At 42.8% G+C, this 21824-nt stretch overlaps 1 protein-coding gene across 3 annotated transcripts in view; it reads left to right on the top strand.

Annotated features, from left to right (window-relative positions):
- Positions 1–21824, top strand: part of BABAM2 (BRISC and BRCA1 A complex member 2) — a 355229-nt gene that overhangs the window by 322106 nt on the left and 11299 nt on the right. For all 3 annotated transcript variants that reach the window (XM_064494653.1, XM_010991265.3, XM_064494652.1), the window contains one exon: positions 311–464. In XM_064494653.1, coding sequence (XP_064350723.1) covers positions 311–464 — 154 coding nt within the window. The remainder of the gene's footprint in view (positions 1–310; positions 465–21824) is intronic.

Genomic DNA, 21824 nt, shown 5'->3' with positions numbered 1-21824 from the left:
GTCAGGTGGCCGGGGTGCCCAGCTTCTATAACCATTTCATAGCATTCCTTCAGCACCTATGCATCATGCCTAGTATTGGTTAAACTTTTATTTATGTGTGATCTGCCTCTCTACCTAGACTGTAAACTCCTTGAAAGCAGGGAGGGTACACTGTGTTTCTTGGTCCCACTCTCCATACTTTTCACCTAAGCCTCAACCAGGATTTGTGGTTCACATAGTGTCTTGTACCTAACATTCAAATTTAGCTTAAAAAGCATATTAAGGTACATTTAAACCCTAACCAACTTTTCCTTGTTTTCTGTCTTTGCAGTTGACCTGCCCCTGTTTTTTCCTCGAGACCAGCCGACTCTCACGTTCCAGTCCGTCTATCACTTTACCAACAGTGGACAGCTTTATTCCCAGGCCCAGAAAAATTATCCATACAGCCCCAGATGGGATGGAAACGAAATGGCCAAGAGAGCAAAGTAAGTGAATCAATTGTTATTTCTTGCAAATGGGAAACATTTTTAAAAAAATCCAGTCCAAGGATTGGCAAGCTGCTGCTTGCAGGGTAAACCCTGACCTCTGCCTGTTTTTGTAAATAAAGTTTTATTGAAATATAGCCATACCCATTTTTAAACTGATTTTCTACGGCTGCCTTCATGCAACAATGGCAGAGTGAGTAGCTCCAGCAGACCACATATGGTCTGCAAAACCAAAAATATTTAGTTTTTGGCCCATATAGAAAAAGTTAGCCAACCCCTTATCTAGCCTGATGAGGTAGATTGCCTTTTTTATTTTAATGGGTTCCAGGATTTATCTGAAATCTACCTCTCTATTTGCATTAGAGAATAAGTACTAGGTAGGAATTGGAGTTATGGATAAATGGTGTCAATGATGAAAATGTTGGCAGCTACTTTCATATTTTCTTAATTAATGGAAAATTTCGGCTAATGGTAAATGAATAGAATTTTGCCTAGTAGTCAGTACATGGGTCCAGTACCTAGTTTTACATATGGAACTAAAATGGCTCTGAAGGAACAGAGTGAATTATATACCTCGTTGCATCTCTTGCCCCTCCCCAAAGTAGGGCCTGTGTCTTCTTTGGTTAAATAAATTGCCACACAAATAGCTTAGAACTTTTAAAATCCTTATGAAAATAAGTTTGATAGAGGTTGGAGTTGGCTGGAGTTTGGAATTTAGAAATACAACTATTGCACACGAACCTCTCTGTGGAAAGCTTTCACCCGTCATATGGACTAGGTCAGCGTAGAAATATGCAGAGTATTTTTTATAGGTAAAACTTCAGTACCCAGAACACCAGTCTTCATGAACCATGGCCTCCTAGATTGAAGCAACAGTCGATCAGCATCATAGTTTCCAAAAATACATCACAGTTAGAGTGGCAGGTCTATTACTTTATCACTCTGAACTGCCAAATGCTCACACCTGTGATCCCAGCTGAAAGATGATCAGATCCAAAGAATCACAGAAATGGAGAATGTCTATGAAGCATCCTCTTCATTTGCTCATCCAGTATTTACTGAGCATCTACCATGTTCCAGGCAGTGTGCCCATGCTGGGATGCAGTGGTAAACAAATGAGAAGTTGTCCATGTCTTCATGGAATTTATACCCCAACAGCAGAGATCAAAGCCTTTATCATATCAAAACTTGTGACAGTTTGAAGTACTGACTGAAAAAATCTGGCCTTCCAGACCTAGAATGCTCTTGATAGGTAAGACTTCTTTCTCTTGCCTCCCCCTCCCTCAGACCTCTTTCCCTCCCCAGGTGCCTCCTGCCTATACTTTCTGTAGTACAAGGCCTTCACTCATAGCAGGATTGGGGCTCTTAAATAATGACAGAGTGGCTTTCTCTAGACATCCAGACCGCCACAGATTCATGAATGCAGTCCCAGAGCTGTTGTTATCCAGACCTTCAGTGGCTCACTTTCCCGGGTGTCTTACCTTTTTGTGATACCCAAGTCTGAGATTCCGTTTAAGGAAAAAAAAAAATGTATGCAAATGTAACTAATAACAATGAGTAAGACTTACTTATTTTGAAGGATACTTGAAAAAAATGGATTATGAAGTAGGTTTTATGTTTGAGGCCCTGCAGTTGTTTAATTTTCTGGGCTTTCCCTGTGTGTACATAGGATCTGCCCTTAGAAGATGGGCTGTTATTTGTGGTATGTACTGTGGAGTCTGAACCAGACATGTTTTTGTGGTTTCCATGGCAAAGCTATCTTGGGTGTGTGTGTGCATGCGTGTGCGTGTGTGTGTGCGTGAGTGTGTGCACGCACACGTGCACATGCTCCTTAAGTAGACATTTTAGCGTGTATGAATTGAGTCTTTAAGAAGCTGCAGACCACAAGCCTATGATTTCAGTATATTGTTAAGTGAAGCCTGTTTATCTTCACAGATTGATTCAGAGTTGCAAGAGACATTTGCTTTACATTACCACTAGCCTAAAGAAAACATCTGAAGTAAATTTTTAAAAATCTTCTTTCTACTATAATGAAGACAGATCCATTTTAAATGTAATAAAAGAGAAAGACAGTTGCTCATGCTCGGAAGAAGAAATACTTTAAAAGGTCCTTTCTTAAACTGACCTGAGTAACTTCCCTGGGCTGTGTTAGAAGGCCAGGTCATGGATAAACACAACCAAAGGACTGTCCTGCAATACAGGCTAGAGATCGATGGAGAAGGTGGAGAGAAAGGACAGAAAGAGAGAAAGGTCAGCTGCAGCATTCCTTACACGCCCTGCTTCTTTGTCCTGTGAAAATATTGTATGTACACAGTGCATGAAAGGCTGTAATTCACTTGGAGAGCTCGGCCCAGGACATAAACACTCTCACGGTTTATGGACAACATTAGAGCCCGTGAGTGGAGTCAGCTGTGTATTCTCTCCTGTAGAGCAAAATTCTGAACGTGGGAACTCAGAAAGGACACTTTCTGGCACTGACCAGGGCTTTTCCTATGACATGTACTTCTTGCTCATGGCTGTCCAGCAAATCCTGTGCTTACAAGTGAAACACCCTCTGCTGGGTGAGCACAGGCTTCAGGGTCACGTGTGCCCCAGTTCCTATCATAAGTTCTCATCTCTAAGCTCTGTGGCCTCGGGCAGGACTATTAACTTTTCTGAACTTCATCCTATAAAACCAGACTCTACTCCTCCCGACGGATGGGCTTGATATGAAGGGTCAGTCAGTGGGTGGACGTGTGAGGTACCCTGGGGTTTAGTTTCTGCTTTGTCCCCATGGTGCCTTTGCCCACTGCTTTCCTCCTGCTCTCTTCCTGTTCCTTCAAATCTAGTCATCCTTCCACGTTCTTCCTTATGGTTCTTCCCTCCATGCTAACTTGCAGGCAGCTCTTTCCCCCTTTCCAGGTTCAGTTGACTGTTGGTTTATACTGCTTTGAAATCTCTTTTGTATTATTCTTTGATTTTTCCCATCTTCGTATTTCCTTAATCAAATTGTGAGTTCTTTGAAATCAAAGATTTTGCATATGTATCTTTTAAAAGATATTTATTACAGTGTAATTTATAGTATGTAAATTATATACCTACAATGAAGTGGACAGAATTAATGTATCTTTTGATGGAGTTTTGACAAACTTACCTTCTGCCCCTTTTCAGTTAGTCTCCTCACCTCCAAGACAGTGCTGTCTGATTTCTATCATTGTGTCTTGGTTTCTCCTCTTCTAGATACTTCTTATAAATGCAATAATATAGATTGTACTCTTTCATGTCTTTTGGGTCAACATAATTGTTTTAGATTTATCTGTTATGGCATTCTTTTTTTACTGCTGAGTAACATTATATGAATGAACTATAATTTACTAATCCATTCATCTGCATATGTATGTTTGGGTTGTTTCCAGTTTGGGGATTTTTATAAATAGAGCTGCTATGAACACTCTTTTTAGTAGATATGTTTTCAGTTCTGTGGGTAAATACCTAGGAGTGGGAATTTGTGTATGATTAACTTTGTAAAAATCTGACAACCTTTTTCTGAAGTTGTTTTATCTGTTTCACTCCCACCAGCAATATGCCAGGTTCCAGCTGTTCCATATCCTCTCCAACACTTAGTATTGTCGGTCTCTTTAATTTTAGCTATTCTAGAGGGGATGGAGTGATATCTTATTGTGTTTTTAATTTTGATTTCCTGATGATTAGTGATGTTGAGCATCTTTTCACGTGGTAGATCTTCTTTTGTGAAATATCTGTTCAAATTTTCCTATTTTTAATAAGGTTGTTGGTCTATCTATTACTGATTTTTAAGAGTTCTTTATATATTTGTCAGAAATGTGTTTTGCAGATATTTTCTCCCAATCTATGGCTTGCCTTTTCATTTTCTAAACAGTGTCTTTTGATGAGCAGAAAGTTTTTATTTTTAATGAAATCTATTTTATTGGGTTTTTTTATGTTAATATTTTTTGTATGCTCATAATTATTTGCCTGCCACAAGGTCATGAAGAGATTCTCCTATGTCTTTCTCTAGAAGATTTGGTTTTGGTTTGACATTTAGGTCTATGATCCATCTCAAGTTAATTTTGTGTATGGTATGAGGTAGAGTCTAAAATTAATTTTTTGTTTATATATCTTCAGGTATTTCAGCAGCATTTCTTGAAAAATCTTTCCCCATTGAATTACCTTCATGCCTTTGTCAAAATAAATTGACCATATATGAGTGGGTCTATTTCCAGATACCTATTCCAGCTCTCTATTTTTCAGTTTGTATACCAATACAGGAAATGTAAATTCTCCAACTTTAGTCTTTTTAAAGATAGTTTTGGCTGTTCTAGGTCCTTTGTATTTCTAGAAAAATTTTAGAATCAGTTTGTCTATTCCATCCTCAACTCCCCTCAAAAAAAGCCTGCTGAGATTTTGATTATAATGACATTGAACCTGTAGATCAACAAAGGAAGAGTTGACATTTTGACAATACTGATTCCTCCAATCAATAAACATGGTTGTATTTAGGTCTTCTTTAATTTGTCTCAGAAATGTCTTAAGATTTTAGCATAGAAGTCTTGAATATTTTTAATGTTTTTGCTTTTATTGTAAATGATAGATTGTTTAGATTTTATTTTCCAGTTGTTACTAGTATGTAAGAATACAAATGATTTTTCTATATTGACTTCGTGTCCTGTGACATTGCTAAGTTTACAGTTCTACTGAGTTCTAGTAGCTTTTTTTAGATTTCTTAGAATTTTTTACATAACCGGTCATATCACCTGTTACCAGATTTACTTCTTTCTTTCCAGTGTTTATGATCTTTATGTTTTTTAGTTTCTTTCTCTTTTTTACCTACTTGCACTGACTAGGACCTTCAGTCTAGTGTTGTACACAGTAGTGTGAGCAGACATCTGGCCTTATGTTTCCACATTAAGGTTGATGTTAACAGTAGGTTTTACATAGATGTCTTATCATATTGAAGAAATTCCCTTCTATTCTTACTTTTCTAAGAGTTTTTACCATGTGTGAATGTTGAATTCTGTAGAGTGATTTTTTTGCATCTATTGACATGATCCTGGGGTTTAGCTTTATTCTATTAAAGTGGTGAATTATAATAATTGGTTTTTGAATGTTAGACCAACCTTGCATTCCAGGAATAAATAAATCATTCTGAGTAATAATATCTTAGTCTTTTTTATATTATTAGATTTGATTTGCTAAAATTGTGTTGAGTTTTACATCAGTGTTCATGAGTGATAGTAGCCTGAAATTTCTTGTGTCGTCCTTGTTAGATTTTGATAATAGCATTATTACTGGCTTTATAAATGAATTGGCAAGTTTCCTTCCTTCTGTTTTCTGAAAGAGTTTGTGTAGGTTTGGCATTATTTTTTTTTAAATGCTTGATAGAGTTTTATTTGTGGGAAGAAAGTCAATGTCTATACTAAAAATAGGGATATTCAGATTTTTAAATTTCTTCTTGTGTTAGTTTTAGCAAGTTGGCTTTTTTTTTTAAAGAGACGTATCCATTATATCTAAGTTGTTGAATTTATTGGCATAAGATTGTTTATAGTACTTTGCTATTAATATTTGTAAGAGCTGTGGTGTTACGATTTCTTTCATTCCTTACAGTGAAGATTTGTATTTTTTTCTCTCCTTTTTTAAAAAAGTCTAGCTAAGAGATTATGCATTTTTCTAATCTTTTCAAAGAAGCAACTTTTGACCTTGCTGATTTTATCCATGGTTGGTTTTCTATTTTCTAAATTTATGCTTTTATCTTTATTTTTCTACTTATTTTCAGTTTAATTTCTTCTCTTTTTTCAATTTTCTCAAAATGGAATCTTAGATCATTGATTTTAATCTTTTTTTAATATAATCCTTTAGAGCTATAAATTCTAAGGTTTATTTTAGCTGTATCCTGCAAATTTTGATATTTTTTCATTATAATTTTTTAGAAATATTTTCTAATTTCCTTTGTGATTTCTTTTTGAACAATAGGTTACTTATAATTGTGCTGCTTGAATTTCAAGTGTTTGGGGGTTTTTCTAGATATATTATTGTCACTGATGTCTAATTTCTGTTTTGGTCAGATATAATCTGTATGATTTTAATCCTTTGAAATCTGTTAAGATTTGTTTTATGGCCCAACGTATAGTCTATACTGGTAATAAAGAGGCCATGTGAACTTGAAAAGAATGTGTGTCCTGCAGTTTTGAGGTATAGCATTCTATATGCATATTAAGCCAACTTACTTATTAGTGTTATTCAAATCTTCTGTATCCTTACTATTATTGTTTGCGTTTATTATTATATCAGTTACTGAAAGGAGATGTTAAAATTTCCACCTATGATTTTCGATTTGTCTATTCTCCTTTTAGTTCTGTCATTTTTTTGCTTTCTATATTTTGAAGTTTTGTTATTTAAGTACCTATATATTTAGAATTGTTATGTCTTCTTGATAAACTGGCCCTTCTGTCATTATGAAATGACTCTCACTATTTCTGGTGATACTCCACTTGAATTCTGCTTTGTCTGATATTACTGTAGTTACAGCAGCTTTCTTGTGCTTATTTTTTGCATAGTATAACTTTTTTCTTCTTTTTTCTTTCATCTTATATGTGCCTTTATATGTCAAGGAAACCTTTGTAGGTTTTTTAAATCTTGTCTGATAATCTCTGCCTTTTAGTTGGAGTTTTTCATTCTTTTACATTTCATATAATTAATGAGCTGGTTGGATGTAAGTCTATCTTCTTACCGTTAGTTGTTTAATTTCCCTTGTTCTTCATTTCTTTGTTCTTCTCTTCCAAATCTTCCATTTGATTTATTTGAGAACTTTTTAATATAGCATTCTCTCTTCTGTTGGCCTTTTAGTTATAGCTCTGTGTCATATTTTAGTTATTAACACACTAAAATACATTCTTAATTTATCTCAGTCTACCATGAATTAAAATTATAACACTTTAAGTGTAATATAAAAGCCTAAAACCCTGTAATTCTCTTTATACTTTCTACTGTCGTTTGCAGTATTATACTCATATGTCTCACTTCTTTGTATATTATGAATCCCACAATATGTTGTTATTACTTTGGCTTTTAACAGGCAGTTGACTTTTAAAGAATTTAAGAAAATAAAGAAAAATTAGGCTCCATTTTATTCTGTAATCTCCAAATAAAGGTAATGGAGAATCATTTCCTCTAAAAAAAAAAACCCTCAAAAAATAATAAACTTATTTTTAAATGTCTTCCTTGGAACAAGCTATCAGAGAGCCATATCCAACCTATGTGCAGAGGACATTGAGACTGTCAATCACCAAGAAAAGAAAGCTGCACTTGCATGACATCCAGGCACCTCTGCCTGCCCTGTGGACTTCACTATTTACAGTTCACCCTCATACACTTTCTTGGGATCATCACTGCAGCAGAAGGTACAGAAATCCTCACCACCTTTCATGCAGATAAAAAAACTAGGGTTTGGAATGACTTAGTGAGTTTCTTAAGGGCACACCACTAGCTTCTAGTGGAGTCAGGGCTCAACGTAGGGCCTCTGACTTTCTGCACATCCACACCCAGGCAAATAAAGTTTCCTATTATTTTTACTGCTAGTCTGAGCCTCCCTCCTCAGAGGCCTGGCATTGAGTAACATAAATACAGAGAAGAAATGCTTGTGGCAAGTAAGAGCACTGCCCCTAAAGTCAAGAGAGAGTTCGGTTTAAACCTATTTCTGCTATTCACTGGCTGTGTGACTTTGGGCAAATTCATGACCTCCCTGAGTCTGTCTCCTTATCTATAAAATGGGGAAGCTAGTTTAGAGAATCAAATGAGCTGTGTGATTTTCTATTGTTGGTTAACAGATTACCACAAACTTAACAGCTTAAAGCAGCATGATTTATTATCCCACACTTTCTGTGGATCAGGAATCCAGCACAACCTTTCTGGCTTCTCTGTTCAGGGTCTCAAACAACTAAAATCAAGGTGTTGGCTGGGACTGCTACCACACCTGAGTCTCAGGGCCTTTTCCAAGCTCATTCAGGTTGTTTGCAGTGTTGGATTCCTTGTGCTTGTAGGACTGAGGTCCCTGTTTCCTTGCTGGCTGTCAACTGGAGGCTATTCTCTGCCACATGGGCCCCTCCATTGTCAAGCTTGCAGTGTACATCAGATACTCATGTTTCCAATTTCTGACTTCTGTGTCATTGACATCTAGACTCAGATTTAAAGGGTTTGTTTGATTAGATCAGGCCTACCAGTTAATCTCCCTTTCTTAAAGTCATCTGTTTCATCTAACATAACTTGCTTACATGAATGAAATTCATAATTTTCCTGGAGATTATACAGGGAGTACACACCACCAGTGAGTGAGGAATCTTAGGGGCAATGTTAGAATTCTGCCTACCACACAGGGTAATGCAGATGAATTGTCCAACATAAGATCTGGCATGTTTTGAGTATTCAGTAAATGTTAACTATCAGTGTCATCATCCTTGGAAGAAAAACAGAGATTTTTAATTAAAAGATAATAGAGTCAGCATTGCTATCTACTCATGCACCCAGTAAACAGTCCCTTAACCTCAGTCACCTGGCCAGAGGTTCTTAAATTCTAGGCTGCCCCATCCATGGCTGCTATCCCCTATGTTTGTGTCTTCTTGGTGGCAGTACAGCCAATTTGAAAAGTGGAAAAAATTCATCTTTCAATTGTTTAATCTACACAAAACCAACTATCACTAAAAAACAACCACTAAACTAAACAACCACTAAGCAACAACTAAAAAACAACTAAAAAATTTACCTACCTTGGTATCTTGTACATAGTTTTAACTCTATCTAGATGAATGAATCAGATGATTTTTTATAATCCTTTCTAGTCTGATAAATCCATGAAGAAATGGAGTGAGTTTTCCCTGAATTTCACTGTGTAAAGTATCAGGCTGACTTCAGAGGCCTGAGTAGGTTCTTAGCATAGAATTTAACCCCCAAACCACCTACTGCAATGACTTGTCGCACATTAAGTCCATTATATAAATGGAATTACTTAAAAATATTTCAAAAAATATCTCCTCAGTCAACATGTGGGAGTAATTCATCATTAACCTTCCAAAACATTTTGTTGTTTCCCTTCTTGCCTCCAGGTCAGAAAGAGAAGTTATTTTCTTCCTTGGAAATGTATGCAGATAGTCCCGAAACAGTCCACAATTTCCTCTATGTCGCTCCTCGCTGAGTGTACTGCTCTTATTTGTCATTCACTTGTCTTTGCAGAATAACTTCCTCTTTCAAGAATTTTTTTCTTAATTGTATATGCTGGCTGACTTCAATTATTTTTCATTGTTAATAGCTTAGTATTCTCAAAGACACTGCTTTCTTCAAACTTCTCATTAGCTGCCAAATGCTTCAATCCAGTCTTATGCATTAGTCTTCTAAATATGTCAGATTAAAAATAGATCTTCTTTCCTCAAGAGAAGGGGGTTAGATGTCCCCACCTGATTTGCTCGCCACTCCCACCCGTTACTGTGACCTCCAGGGCCCCTCTGGGATGCCACGGAGCACAGTGTGGAAATCCCAGTTCTAAGACAGTACTTCACGCAGTGGTAGCAGGAGTCTTGAGGCCAGAAAATTCTTTGGAGACCAGGGTAGGGCTCGTGTGGGGAGGGGGTGATTGTGAAGCATAAGTGGTTACCATGTGAGCCTATTTAGATGTTTGTCTCTCCAGAAATTACTCACTCACATCTTCTGGTCAGATTGAGTTAGGCACCCGGCTCTCTGCAGTCCCTGCGCTTGGTCAGCTGGCCAGAGGGAGCCCTGGCTGGGCCAGCTTTGGGGCTCAGGTATCCAGATATTGCTCAGTGTCAGGGCAAACCCAGGTGGGGGACTTTGCAACCCCCTCCCTCTCCCTGGACCACTCCATCCCCCCACCCTGCCCTTCCCCTCATCCCTTGTCTTTATATCTGTATTTCTGGAACTCCCTTCTGGCACCCAAGGGTAGGGCTTGGCTGGGAAGGTAAGAATTGTGGCCACTGAGATTGCTCACCCTACAGCGCTTCTGCAGGGGGAGCAGCTGCAGAACTGAGCTACCCTGGGCAGAATCACTGGGAAGAAGGGAGAGTACTGAGCGAGGCCAAGCGACCAGGGTTTGGCTTCCGGGGGGCCCATCAGGGCTCAAACCTTAGTGACAGAGCCTGCAAGCCCAACTGCTGCTATGATTCATGGGTTTTCTTTTTTCTTTTGTTTTGCCGTGAGTTTCCCAGGAATGGTTCCCTTTAAAAACCCCCAACCTCATCTCAGCTGAACTCCCCTAGAGAGAGAAGAGGGAATTTTCCAGGCCCAGTCCAGCATAGCTGGGGTGATCAGAGCACCCTTAGAGGACAGGAGAGGAGCTGGTGATGTGCCTACTGAGAAATGGGGGAAGGTTGAGGGCGCCAAAGCCTTCCACTCCCCCACATGCCCGGGGTTCCTGTGTGCAAGAGCTCCCCCGTCCCTCCTAGGCTTGAGAAATAGAGGAGCTGTGAACAGAAAAATAAAGCAAACAAATCACGTGAAATTATTGGATCCTTGAACTCTCTCAGAGTCATTTTGAAAAGCATCTTCAAGGGATGCGGTATGTTTTTCTTTTTGGAAGAGACAGCAACAGAGATGGGGAGGAATCCAGATCTGCCTGCCGTCCAGGCATCCTTTCCAAATTGCGTAGGTCAGAGAGAACATGTTATTTATTAGAACCTGACATCTGTTGCTGTGAAATGATAAGCTCCATTAAAAAGCCTGGCCATCAATTACCGCTAATACCACCAGCATCCTGGAGCGGGCTGCTCACCGTCCTTCCAGCCCGCGCAGACCAGGCTGCACCAGGCACGGAGCGTCCGCAGCCCCGCGCAGCCTCCCCACGCCCCTTCCGTGGGGCCCCTCAGGCCGTCTCTTCTCTGTTCCTTTGATTCTACTGTTTGGCCTCTCTGAGGTCTCTTTTAAGGACTGAAGCCCCTGGCCATGCTGCTTTCTCAGTGGAAAACAGGGTGATGGTTTGCTTTCTGGTCTTGGTCACACAAGCCAGAAGAAGCTGCGCATGGAAGAGTGGCTGGGAGAGCAACATATCTGGGTCCAGGGGATCCACTCGGGTGTGCCGCTGTGAGAGCTGCTGATCAGCTCGGGCTTGGGTTCCGATGGTCCCTCCCAGCCACTGGGAAAGTGTCCGTGATGACCACGTACAGCTGCTTCCTTGTTTGTGAGTTACGCTCATGTATTTTCTTCCTTGGAAGAATATTCAGATGACTTAGAGTCAGAAAGGAAAGAGTAGAGGAGTTGGTTTGGGATTTTTATAGTACATCAAAGTAGAAACACACTTACTAATGGAATCTGAGTTGCCTTTGAACTGTTGGAAGAAAAAAGTACAGTAAGTTAAGAAGTACAAAGAATCATGGCCTGGGAGTTACAAGACCTGGGTCTCATCTGGGCGCCATTGTTAATTTTCTGTGTGAACTTGGAAAAGACTCTTCACCTTTCTGGGCTTCTGTACCCTTATCTGAAAGTACTGGACCAGTAGCTGATGGTCACTAAGCTTTAATATATTTCTGGGATTTTAAGTGAAAATTGTGTTTAAGGTATCTTAACGTACTTTTTTATTCATGTTGAAAAAATTCCATCTCTGTTGCCAGAGGTCAGACACAAATTGAAAACATTACTAAATGGAATTAAGTACACTATGTACGTGCTGCTTTTTTGTACAACCCGTATCTGATATTTATAGAACACTTCAGTTGTGGAACATGCACACATCTGCCCCAAATACACACCCAGTAAAATAATTCTGGATGTAATACTTTTTCAGATGTCAAGTTAAAACAGCTTCTCAGGAATTAGGCTTGACTGTTGAGACATGCGTGTTGGTTTCTGACAGGTGCTGCCAGGGCTGCTCAGGGCTGTCACATGTGATGTGGAGTCCAGCCAAGGCAGGAGGGCCAAACCCTGTGTTTCTATCACTCCTCGTTAAGGCATGAGTTCTAGAAAAAAGGGAAGCAGCGAAGAACCACTATCCAGTCTGTGCACATCATGAATGACAAGCAGAGGCCTTATTTCTGCAGAAATGGGATTCTGTCTTGTCTATTATCAGATCCTTCAGCACAGGGGCTACCTGTGAGAATGAACTATACTCATGACCTTTTAAAATAGCAGCTTTATAGAAGTGATCAAAAACAGGGAGCAGATACTGGGGTGGTTATCACTACTTCAGTGACCAGCCCCCCTGCCAAATCCACAGCTAACAGAGCAGACCTAAGCTGAGGGACTAAGCAGGGATGCATCTAGGAAGGTAAGTGTGACAGTGGGGGCCGGTCTCAGGACATAGAACATGGAAGGGACCTTAGAGATCATCTAGTACAGCCAAGACTGAATATTGTAAGTATTAACCGTCGTGGTAGAAATTAAATAAAGCGATTGGTATAAAACCTTTAGCACTGTGATTGGCATAGACTTGATACTCAATTCATCATGTTCATTTCCTGAAAGAACTTGTTGAAGGCCATGCAGTATGAAGGTTAGAACTGTGTGCCCCTGATCACTGGTCCAGGGCCTGGCCCAAGCCCCTCTGACCGCCTATGTTTAGTCTGCCTGTTTTCTGCTCCCTTGCTCATGGAAACAGCACAGCAGAGTCAAGGGCTGGAGGGTAGCATGCCTGCATGCATGTACCCATCCACCTTCTACAGGGCAGCCTGGCACGGGAACCTTCTTCCTAGCGGGTCACCCAGGAGGCAGAGGGCTGCTGTGGCCATGGGGAAAGCCCAAGGTATTCTGGAGCAGAAATAACTCTTCTGAGAGTATGAAAACCTGGCACTGAGAACTTTTGAGGGAAGGTAAACATCCCTGTGGCCAAACTTATTACTAGAATCAATGGGCAAAAGAAGAAAGCGGTATTATAATGGAGCAGGCCAAAGGAAAGAATACTGCTTCACAGCTGCCTCCATCAAGAAGAGGATGAAAAATTCCAGTGACTCCTCTCTTCCCAGACAGAACCCCTGGCACTTAGTCATGCCTAATGGAAAATGGAAGCCAAGAAAGCAGAAGTGAGGCTGCAGTGATCTAGGGAAGTCCTTAATCCAGAATCACTTCTGAGGAGAAAACGTGGCTTGCCTCCTAGGGTGCCCTGGATGGTCAGGGCTGAGTCTCCGGGTAGAGATGCCGTGGCTGTCGGGAGAACAGGCTTTAGAGCAGCCCTGATCATGAGAATCAAGCAAAACAATGGTTTCTGTAGTTAAGTTGTTGCTAGTCATTCGTTCAGCCAACATTTAAGAGCCGTATACACTCCAGTGGCTCCTCAAACAACATGGGGTTAATCCACATATAATAGAGTCAACTCTCTGTAACAAGGGTTTCTCTGCATCTGCGGATTCAACCGACCACACACTGTGCAATACTGTAGTATTTATAATTGAAAAATGTCTGCATTTAGGAGGACCTGCACAGTTCAAACCTGCACTGTTCAGGGGTCAACTGTATATAAAGAGCATGTGCAAAGCACCGGGAACCACACACACAGGTCACTACCCTACAGGTGCTAAAATGTATCCAGCTGTGTTGAAGAACCCCAACTCCAGAGCCTGCTGATTGATTTTTGGGACAGCCCGTCACTGGTTGAGATTCTTTTCCGAAGCTGGGGCCATCCATGGCGTTAAGTCCCCAGGACATTGAGTGCAAGTCAGAATTGCAAAGCAGGAATCTCTGGAGCTCTTCTGAAAATCAAATTCAGAAAACCAGAGTTTTCCATAATTGCTCATTTCGGTAGGCAAGAAGGTTTTCCTTAAATTAACAAATTACGTATTGATACAAAGATCTGCCTTAGCTTAGAGATATAAATCATAACAGATCCATCTTGGCCTTGAACATATTAAGGAAGGCAGTAAAAACTTAAGGTGGGTCACACTGTACAGCACTATAAAGGAATGTTTATCTTGGGCCCTTTCACTCCTTCTTTGCTGCCTCAACGCCCAGGAGACCCACTCTTCTTCTCCAGAGTTAGGGCTGCCAGTTTTAGCAATTAAAAATACAAGATACCCAGTTAAATTTGAATTCCAGATAAATACCAAAGAATTTAAAATAAGTATATTCCATGCAATACTTAGGACATCCTTATACTAAACATTATTCGAAGCTTATTTGAAATTTGAATTTATATGGCCATCCCAGGTGGAGGGACAACTCAAGAACCAGTCAGAGCCATCCATCTGCCTACTTGGGTAGGGGGACCCACGCATCTTCTCCCCCAGGTAAGAAAGGCCACGCTCAGCAGAGTTCGGCAGTGCCTTCCGGTCACTTCCTGGGTAGAGACATTAAATGCCGTGGGTCCCCCTGTGTGTGTTTGGAGGTGGGAGCCGAGGTCAAGTGGGGCAGGATGTCTTGTTCCCATCTTCACATCTTCCCAGTCTGCTTTCTTCAGAACATTCTCGCAGACACTTGGCAGAATGAAGATGGCCTTTGTGGTCTAATAACTTGTCTCATGGAATAAGAGCAAGCCCTCTTTCACAGCGTTTCTTCCAGGAACGTTGCTAAAAGGGTGGGCGTTAGCTGTCCTTGCAGTGTGTGTGACTTGTGACAGCCAGAGCAGGCATGGTGGTAACTGACCAGATGCGCCTGCTCCGGGCAGTCTGGGCACCACAGTCCTGGAGCTGGAAGGACAGTCCAGCTGCCCCACTGTGCCACGGAAACAGAAGACCCAGAGAAGGAGAGTGCTTTGCCCAAGATCACACATCTCTCCAGAACTGGGCCTGAACTAAAGTCTGAGTCTACTACTGTGGGTTCTTCTGTAGTAATTCAGGGGAGCTGAGAATTCCCGACACATATGTCTGGTGACTTGTGACCATCTTCTCTGGATTACTTGAATGACAGCTAGTCTCCAGATCTCCACTCAGCTGCGTGTCCTCTGGCGCTGCCACTCTCAGCTGTGCACCTGCCTCCTCCTCTCCTTCAGGCTGTCTGTTAAGCCTCTAAGAGCAGGATCACTGCTGGCGGGCGGTTCATGGCACTTTCTAGACCATCCAGGTCTTGGCCTTCCTCCAGGGTGCCTCCTTGCTGATCCCATTGCCCCACCCTGCCCCAGCCTTCTGCGGTTGAGACGGAAAAATCCACCTCAAAGCAGGTGGCTTTTACCCTCTGTTTCAGAAGAGTCATTTGTCCACGTAACAGGAGGTGAAAATTGAAACAAAGCAAGGCGGAGGTTTGAGCAGAATAGCACCCTTGGGCTTAAGAGTGCCTTTGACCTATTCCTCCCAGACTAGAATGATTATCTGGCTGCCAGACGGTTCTGAGAGGAATCAGTTCACTTGGTGGTGTCACTGACGAGGTGGTGTTAGTCCTAAGACCAGCTGGACTTGTGCCCTCAGAGAGCAAGCCTGACGGTGCAGGCAGAGCCAGCCCACGTGGAAGCCCGGAGCGGTGATCATGGGATCTTCCACTCTTCTTATTTTCTTGTTCTTGCCACAACCTGTCATGAGACCAAGAAAACTTGTTTTGAAAATGCTTGACAGCCAAAACAACCTGTTCTCAGCCCCGGACGACAGGGTTTGTCCTCTCTGACCATGTCTGTGCTGTTTGATGTTTGACTAGCTGCTGACTGGAAAAAATGAATTTGCTGTTTTCTTCTCATATTGTTCACAGACAAGTGCCAGTCACTTTCCAAGTCCTTGCTTCCCATTTTTTCCAGCCCTCCGCCAGAGGCGTTTTAAGACTGTGCCTGAGTCTAACTGATGAATGAACGCTGGCAACATGTACTTACAAGGATATAACTGATGGTTGCATCTCTGCAGACTGAGCTTGATATGGGGTTGTCTTTCCCAATCCCATCAGATTTTTTTTTTAAGAAAATTTTTTTCATTGAAGTATAGTTGATTTATAGTGTTGTGTTAGCTTCTGGTGTACAGCATAGTGATTCCGTTATATATATTTGTGTGTGTGTGTGTGTATATATATATATATACACACACACATATATATACATATATTCTTTTTCATATTCTTTTTCATTATAGACAGTGAATGTAGTTCCCTGTGCTATACAGTAGGACCTTGTTGCTTATCTGTTCTATATATAGTAGTTTATATCTGCTAATCCCAAACTCCCAGTTTATCCCTCCCACCTTCCCCTTTGGTAACCATAAATTCGTTTTCTGTCTGTGAATCTCTTGCTGTTTTGTAAATAAGTTCATTTGTGTCATATTTTAGAGTCTACATCTAAGCGATATCATATGATATTTGTCTCTCTGTCTGATTTACTTCACTTAGTATGATCACCTCTAAGTCCATCCATGTTGCTGCAGATGGCATTATTTCATTCTTTAATCTCATTAGATTTTAACCTGTGATTTTCCATTTGCATTTTGGGGCCTTTCTGGTGAAGTTGAACATGTGCGTCACAATCTCTAGTTATCCCAGTGGCTAGCTTGGCTTCCATACTGGTGGCTCTGAGGCCTGCAGCAGTGTCTCTGTTCCTCCCCACAAGCCATTCCACTCCTGGATTTAGATGGTCTCAGTGGGTCCTGTGGCAGGAAGGAGCCACTTCACTCTCCCTTGGCAGATAGAAGGGTTGGACTGGTTGAACAACTGACAAACAATAGGCGAGGGCAAATTTAGCCAGCTGCTTGTTTTTATAAATAAAGTTTTATTGGAACACTGCCACATCCGTTCATTTACGTTTTGCCTGTGGCTGCTGTCACTCCCAAGGACTGAATTGATGGGGGTTTATTTTGCTGTATTTTTCCAGTTTATTTTGCTGTATCTCTGTATTTGTTTATTGGTCCCAAAGTCTCTGGCATCCTTGGTGTCCATCCATTTTGGTGAAAAGACACCCCAGCTATGTAGGTCTGACTGTATTCAGTGGCATGGTTCAAGGTGGGACACCCGTTTGTACCCACACGGAAGAGAACGCTGATTTGTCTGCTTGATAGCTATGTAGGAAAGGGAGCCAAATGCTGCCTTGAGAACCTGCGTGGCTGCCCAGACCCACCCACCTGCTGTTTGTGTTTGCCTTCGTCTCTGAGTCCGAGCAGTGAGATGGGGCAGGAGTAGCTCAAAGTGGCTGGGTAAGTTGGTGACTGTGGTGAGAAAAAAACAGGAAGATGCTTTGAAAAATGCAGAGACTAGAAAAGAACTAATCTTTTTCATCTTCTTCCCCGATGGCAGTATAAACAAGATTCTAACATAAAATTTGCATCCCAGTGCAATCCCGTACCCATGTTCCCAGTGCATAATAGGGGATCCAAAGCACAGAACTGCATGATCCTCTGGTCAGGGCCACCCTAGCCTATAAAGAACCTTTATAAAGAGAAAGATGGCCCTTTGGGTTGGTGCAGACTTGGCTAGTAGCTTTGGGTGAGGAAAACCTGCCCTTTCGTGAGGCATCTAGCTCTAGATAAGCACACAGCTTAGCAAGTGAGCAGGGGCTGGATTGTGGCCCCCAATTACTCCCTTGGCCAGACACCGTTCTGCAGGGCAGATGCCACATTCCCTGGTGTAGCAGCTGCTCCTGCTACCTGGCAGCTTAGAAGTCCAGGGAGGTCCTCTCACAAGGCCTTGCCGGCCAACAGCAGGTTAATTCTCCTTGGCCTTGGTTTTGGAGGCTACATTAGCCTGGGCTGGCCCCCAACACACCCATTAAGACCTGTCCCCTCTGCACTGCTGGAGAGCAGGGGTGGTTCAGAGCCTTAAGGCTGGGAGCTGGGTGCCCCCCGTGGCTGGGGGCACAGAGACATGGCCCTCCCCCAGTTGCACCAGGAGCCTGGATCCAATGGAGGTGCCTGTTTTGGAGAGCCCACATCCTCCTGGTTCTTCTTTGCCAACTCCTGACCTAAAACTGGCTCAGCTTATGGAACGCACATGATTTTCCACACAGTTGTGTCTCAGAGGTAATATGCTAGCAGCACAAAGAAGTGTGTTAAGAGTCCAGAGCAGACGGGCTCACGGTGGTGGAGACTGACCTCACTCCGCAGGCATTGGGTTATGCGTTGCCCAGTGACGACATTCCGCCAGGACCACCCTCCTCTGCAGGGTGTGTTGTCAGAGCAGTTTTGAGAAGGCTATTATGAACTCTCTCCACGGGTGCGACAGCTTTGTGGTCAGATCTGATTTCTACCTCTCCACTCACACTGGAAATTGTACTGGGGCCAGCCATGTGGGCGAATTTTGCAAGATTCCGAACCTACCCTTTCATTCTGCATCTACCAGCGGTTCCCAGCAGCTCAGGGGCTAGAGGACTGAGAAGAGAGAGAGGCTGGGAGCCCAGAGTATCAAGGACTCAGTGTCTACTTCCTGTCCACTTTCTTTGTTCTAAAAGGCCGCTGGGAACAAAGAGGAATGTATTTTGTCACTGTTCTGAGCCCCTAAATTGTGCAGAGTGCTATGCTAAGGAACAGTTAGGGTCCTGTGGACAAAAGCACTTCTCTCGGTGCCCTAAAAAGATATGATTGGAGAAGAAAGGGCGGAGTGTGGGCATCAGCGCCACTGCACCCTGCGGGGAGGGTGGTGGAGGCTCCAGTGAAACTGACCTTGAGGAATAGCCCTGCACGCTAGCTTGGGACCAGAGCTCCCCAGTTAGCAAATGTTTCCAATTTAAAATTTTTGCATTGCAGATCACCAGACTCATGATGAGGTCCCTCACTTTTAGCTGCAGATACTCTAGCCAGATGTGAGATGGGGAGCGGTGCTCAATAGGGCCCCTCTAGTGGAACATGGGTGCCCCAGAACCATGCTCTTCCTGCTCCAAGTCTGCTCCAAAGCCGCACAAGGCACCAAAGGTCCTCCAGGGCTGGCAGTGTGCCGTCGCAGAGCACTGGCTCAGATCTGATCCCACTCTGCCTTCACCATGCACCTGACCTTGGGTAGGTTACTTGCTCTCTCCAAGTCTGTTTCTTTGCATGTTTGGTGGGAATAGAGTAATGTTATCTGTTTCTTGCATATGACTGTTGCTTGGATTAAAATGAGATTATTTTAAAAGCATATTGTAAACTGTAAAATACCAAATACCAAGTAAGTTCATTTACTTATTCAGCAACTACTGAAGCCTACTAAGTGCTGGTGCTTTTAGGCCATGTCCCGGGTATTCTAGACCTTCTTGTAACCAGGAGCTATTCAGCGAATGTGTATTGAATTAAAGTGACACGGGGGTTCCTCAGTGTGTGCACGTAGCCATGTGATGCGGGGGGGGGGGGGCGGGGTGGAGGGAGCTACTCTGGTTCGAATTCTTACCGTGTGCCTGGCACCGTTGTCACATAACCACCACACAAGTCGTGTAGAACCATCAGAGAGAAATACACAGAGACTCAGGGAGGTTAAATAGAATTTCCCTGAGACACACAGGCACTAAGTGACAGATCCATGTCTGAATTCAGTTCTGATTCCAAACGTTCTCCTCGCCTCAGCATGACACCAGCAGATTCCCTCTCTAGCCCACTTTTCTTCTTCCAGGCATCCTCCAGATCAATGAGCCAGGGCAAGTCCAAGCCAAAGATGATCACCCCTAACTCTAGCCCAGGAAGTGGGAATCGTGTGAGTTCAGAGTAAAATGAGGCTCTGTCACCACAAACCAATGGTCATGTTCACCAGGGTGCAGGTTTTAGGAAAACAAGAGCTTTTGATGGATGCTCGAAATTCCTTCCATGCTAAGCCACTGTGAGAAAAATCTCACTCAAAAAATGTACTCTTGGCAGAGGAGGGTGGATGTCTTTTCAGGCATAAAGCTACCAGCAAGGACCCAGAAATCACTCAGGGGAGTTGCTGCTTTCCCCAGAAGATCTAACTTTTTGAAATAAACTTAGCAAAGGATTCTATTCACCCCTCTGCCTGACCCAGTGCTGAGGTCTCCCGTCCCTCTAACTCCTGGGAGAGGAGGAGGATCGTGGAGCTCTCTCCCTCGTGCTGGTTTCTAGCTCAGCAGTCAGTGCATCCTTTCCTCAAGTTTAGCACCAAGTATGTATTCTGATAAAGAAGGGTTAAAAAAAATTTTTTTTTAATCTTGCTTTTTTTTTTTTACATTTTTTATTGATTTATAATTTTTTTTAAGAAAAAAAAGAACTAAAGAGTTTATTGTCTCTTGGTCTCCAAAAACCAGGCCTTGCAATTGACAGTTATTGCCTAGACTTAAGAATGGATTTAGGAAAGAAGGGTTTTCATTCATTGACATTCATTCAACAGAAAGTGAGGATATTTCTGGGTCACTGAGGTGCAGCCCCCAGAGATGAACAGAGGAAGCCTCCGATGTCTCCACCAGTGGGGGGAGATATCTAAAGAGCTGCACTTAAAGATGGGCTGACCCAGGGCTCCAGAGCCAGCAACACCCGGGAACTCCTGCCCAGGAAGGCAGCCTGGCGGGGGCTGGGGGGAGCTCAGAGCATGTGACAGAGGCCTCAGCTCCCCCCACCATCCCAGTTCCCCGGGCCTCACTGAACCTTGGTGAGTGTGAGCCAGCAAGCTCTGCCCAAGGATGACCACAGAAGTAGACAACATGTCCACCAAAGACATCACACAGCAGCCCCAGACAGTTAAGGTGGGATTGTTTTGTCCCAGAAGGCAAAAGTAGGCCCCACGGTGGGGGTTCCCAGGGGACAAATTCCAGTTCAGGAGAAGGAAGAACATTATGGCTATTGGACATGCTGCAGGCTCTGTGGAGGGCCTGATGCTTGTGCCAAGCCTTGAGGGTAGCTAGATTTGGGGTAGACAGGGAGGCCCCCAAAATGTTACATGGTTCAAGAAAGTACCCTTTATCTGCAAAGCAAAGAGACTTCTACTTAGCTGGCTCCCTGAATTGCCACGGGGAATTAATTATTGTTTGTGAAACTCTTGAAGATTCCCCGATGAAAGACCTTATATAAATGCAAATTATTATTATTGTTATTAAAAGTGCTAGACGTCTGGCCTGCTGGATAATGCCCTGGCATAGCTCTGAGCAGAAACAAAAAGCCAACTCCAGGCTGAAAGTTTGCTCTGGGTGTTCCAGAGCAAAAGCAGGAAGAAGGAGCCGGCGGAGGAGAGCTTGGCTCCTGCCTGTAAAAGAGAAGCCACTCAGCTCCCACCAGGGTTAGCACGCAGCAGTGCTGTGTCCCCCCTGGGGCCAGGCCTTGTTCAGATGCATGCGTTGACTCCTGCAGGGAGCAGCCCTGGACTAGCGCAGAGCTCTCCATGAATGAGTGAATGTTCGGTTCTCTGCTGATCTGAAGGATGGATGCTGGCCCCTACGTTCGTGGGGTCCTAAGTCGGATCTGGAGACAAAAGGGAGCTGTGTAGCAACCTCAGACCGGCAGTGCCTCTGATGATGCCAGTTAAGGCTCTGGAGGGAACCCCTTTAGCAAAGTGCTGGGAGAGGTCATTTATTAACTTACTGCTTCCGCTTAGGAACCTGTCTGGCCAAAGTGGTTGGATTGATACCAAAGCAGT

Source organism: Camelus dromedarius, chromosome 15 (genome assembly GCF_036321535.1).
Source record: "Camelus dromedarius isolate mCamDro1 chromosome 15, mCamDro1.pat, whole genome shotgun sequence".
NCBI classification, from domain to species: domain Eukaryota; kingdom Metazoa; phylum Chordata; class Mammalia; order Artiodactyla; family Camelidae; genus Camelus; species Camelus dromedarius.
The sequence above is the reverse complement of the archived record's forward strand: the minus strand, read 5'-3'. Positions and strand labels throughout refer to the sequence as shown.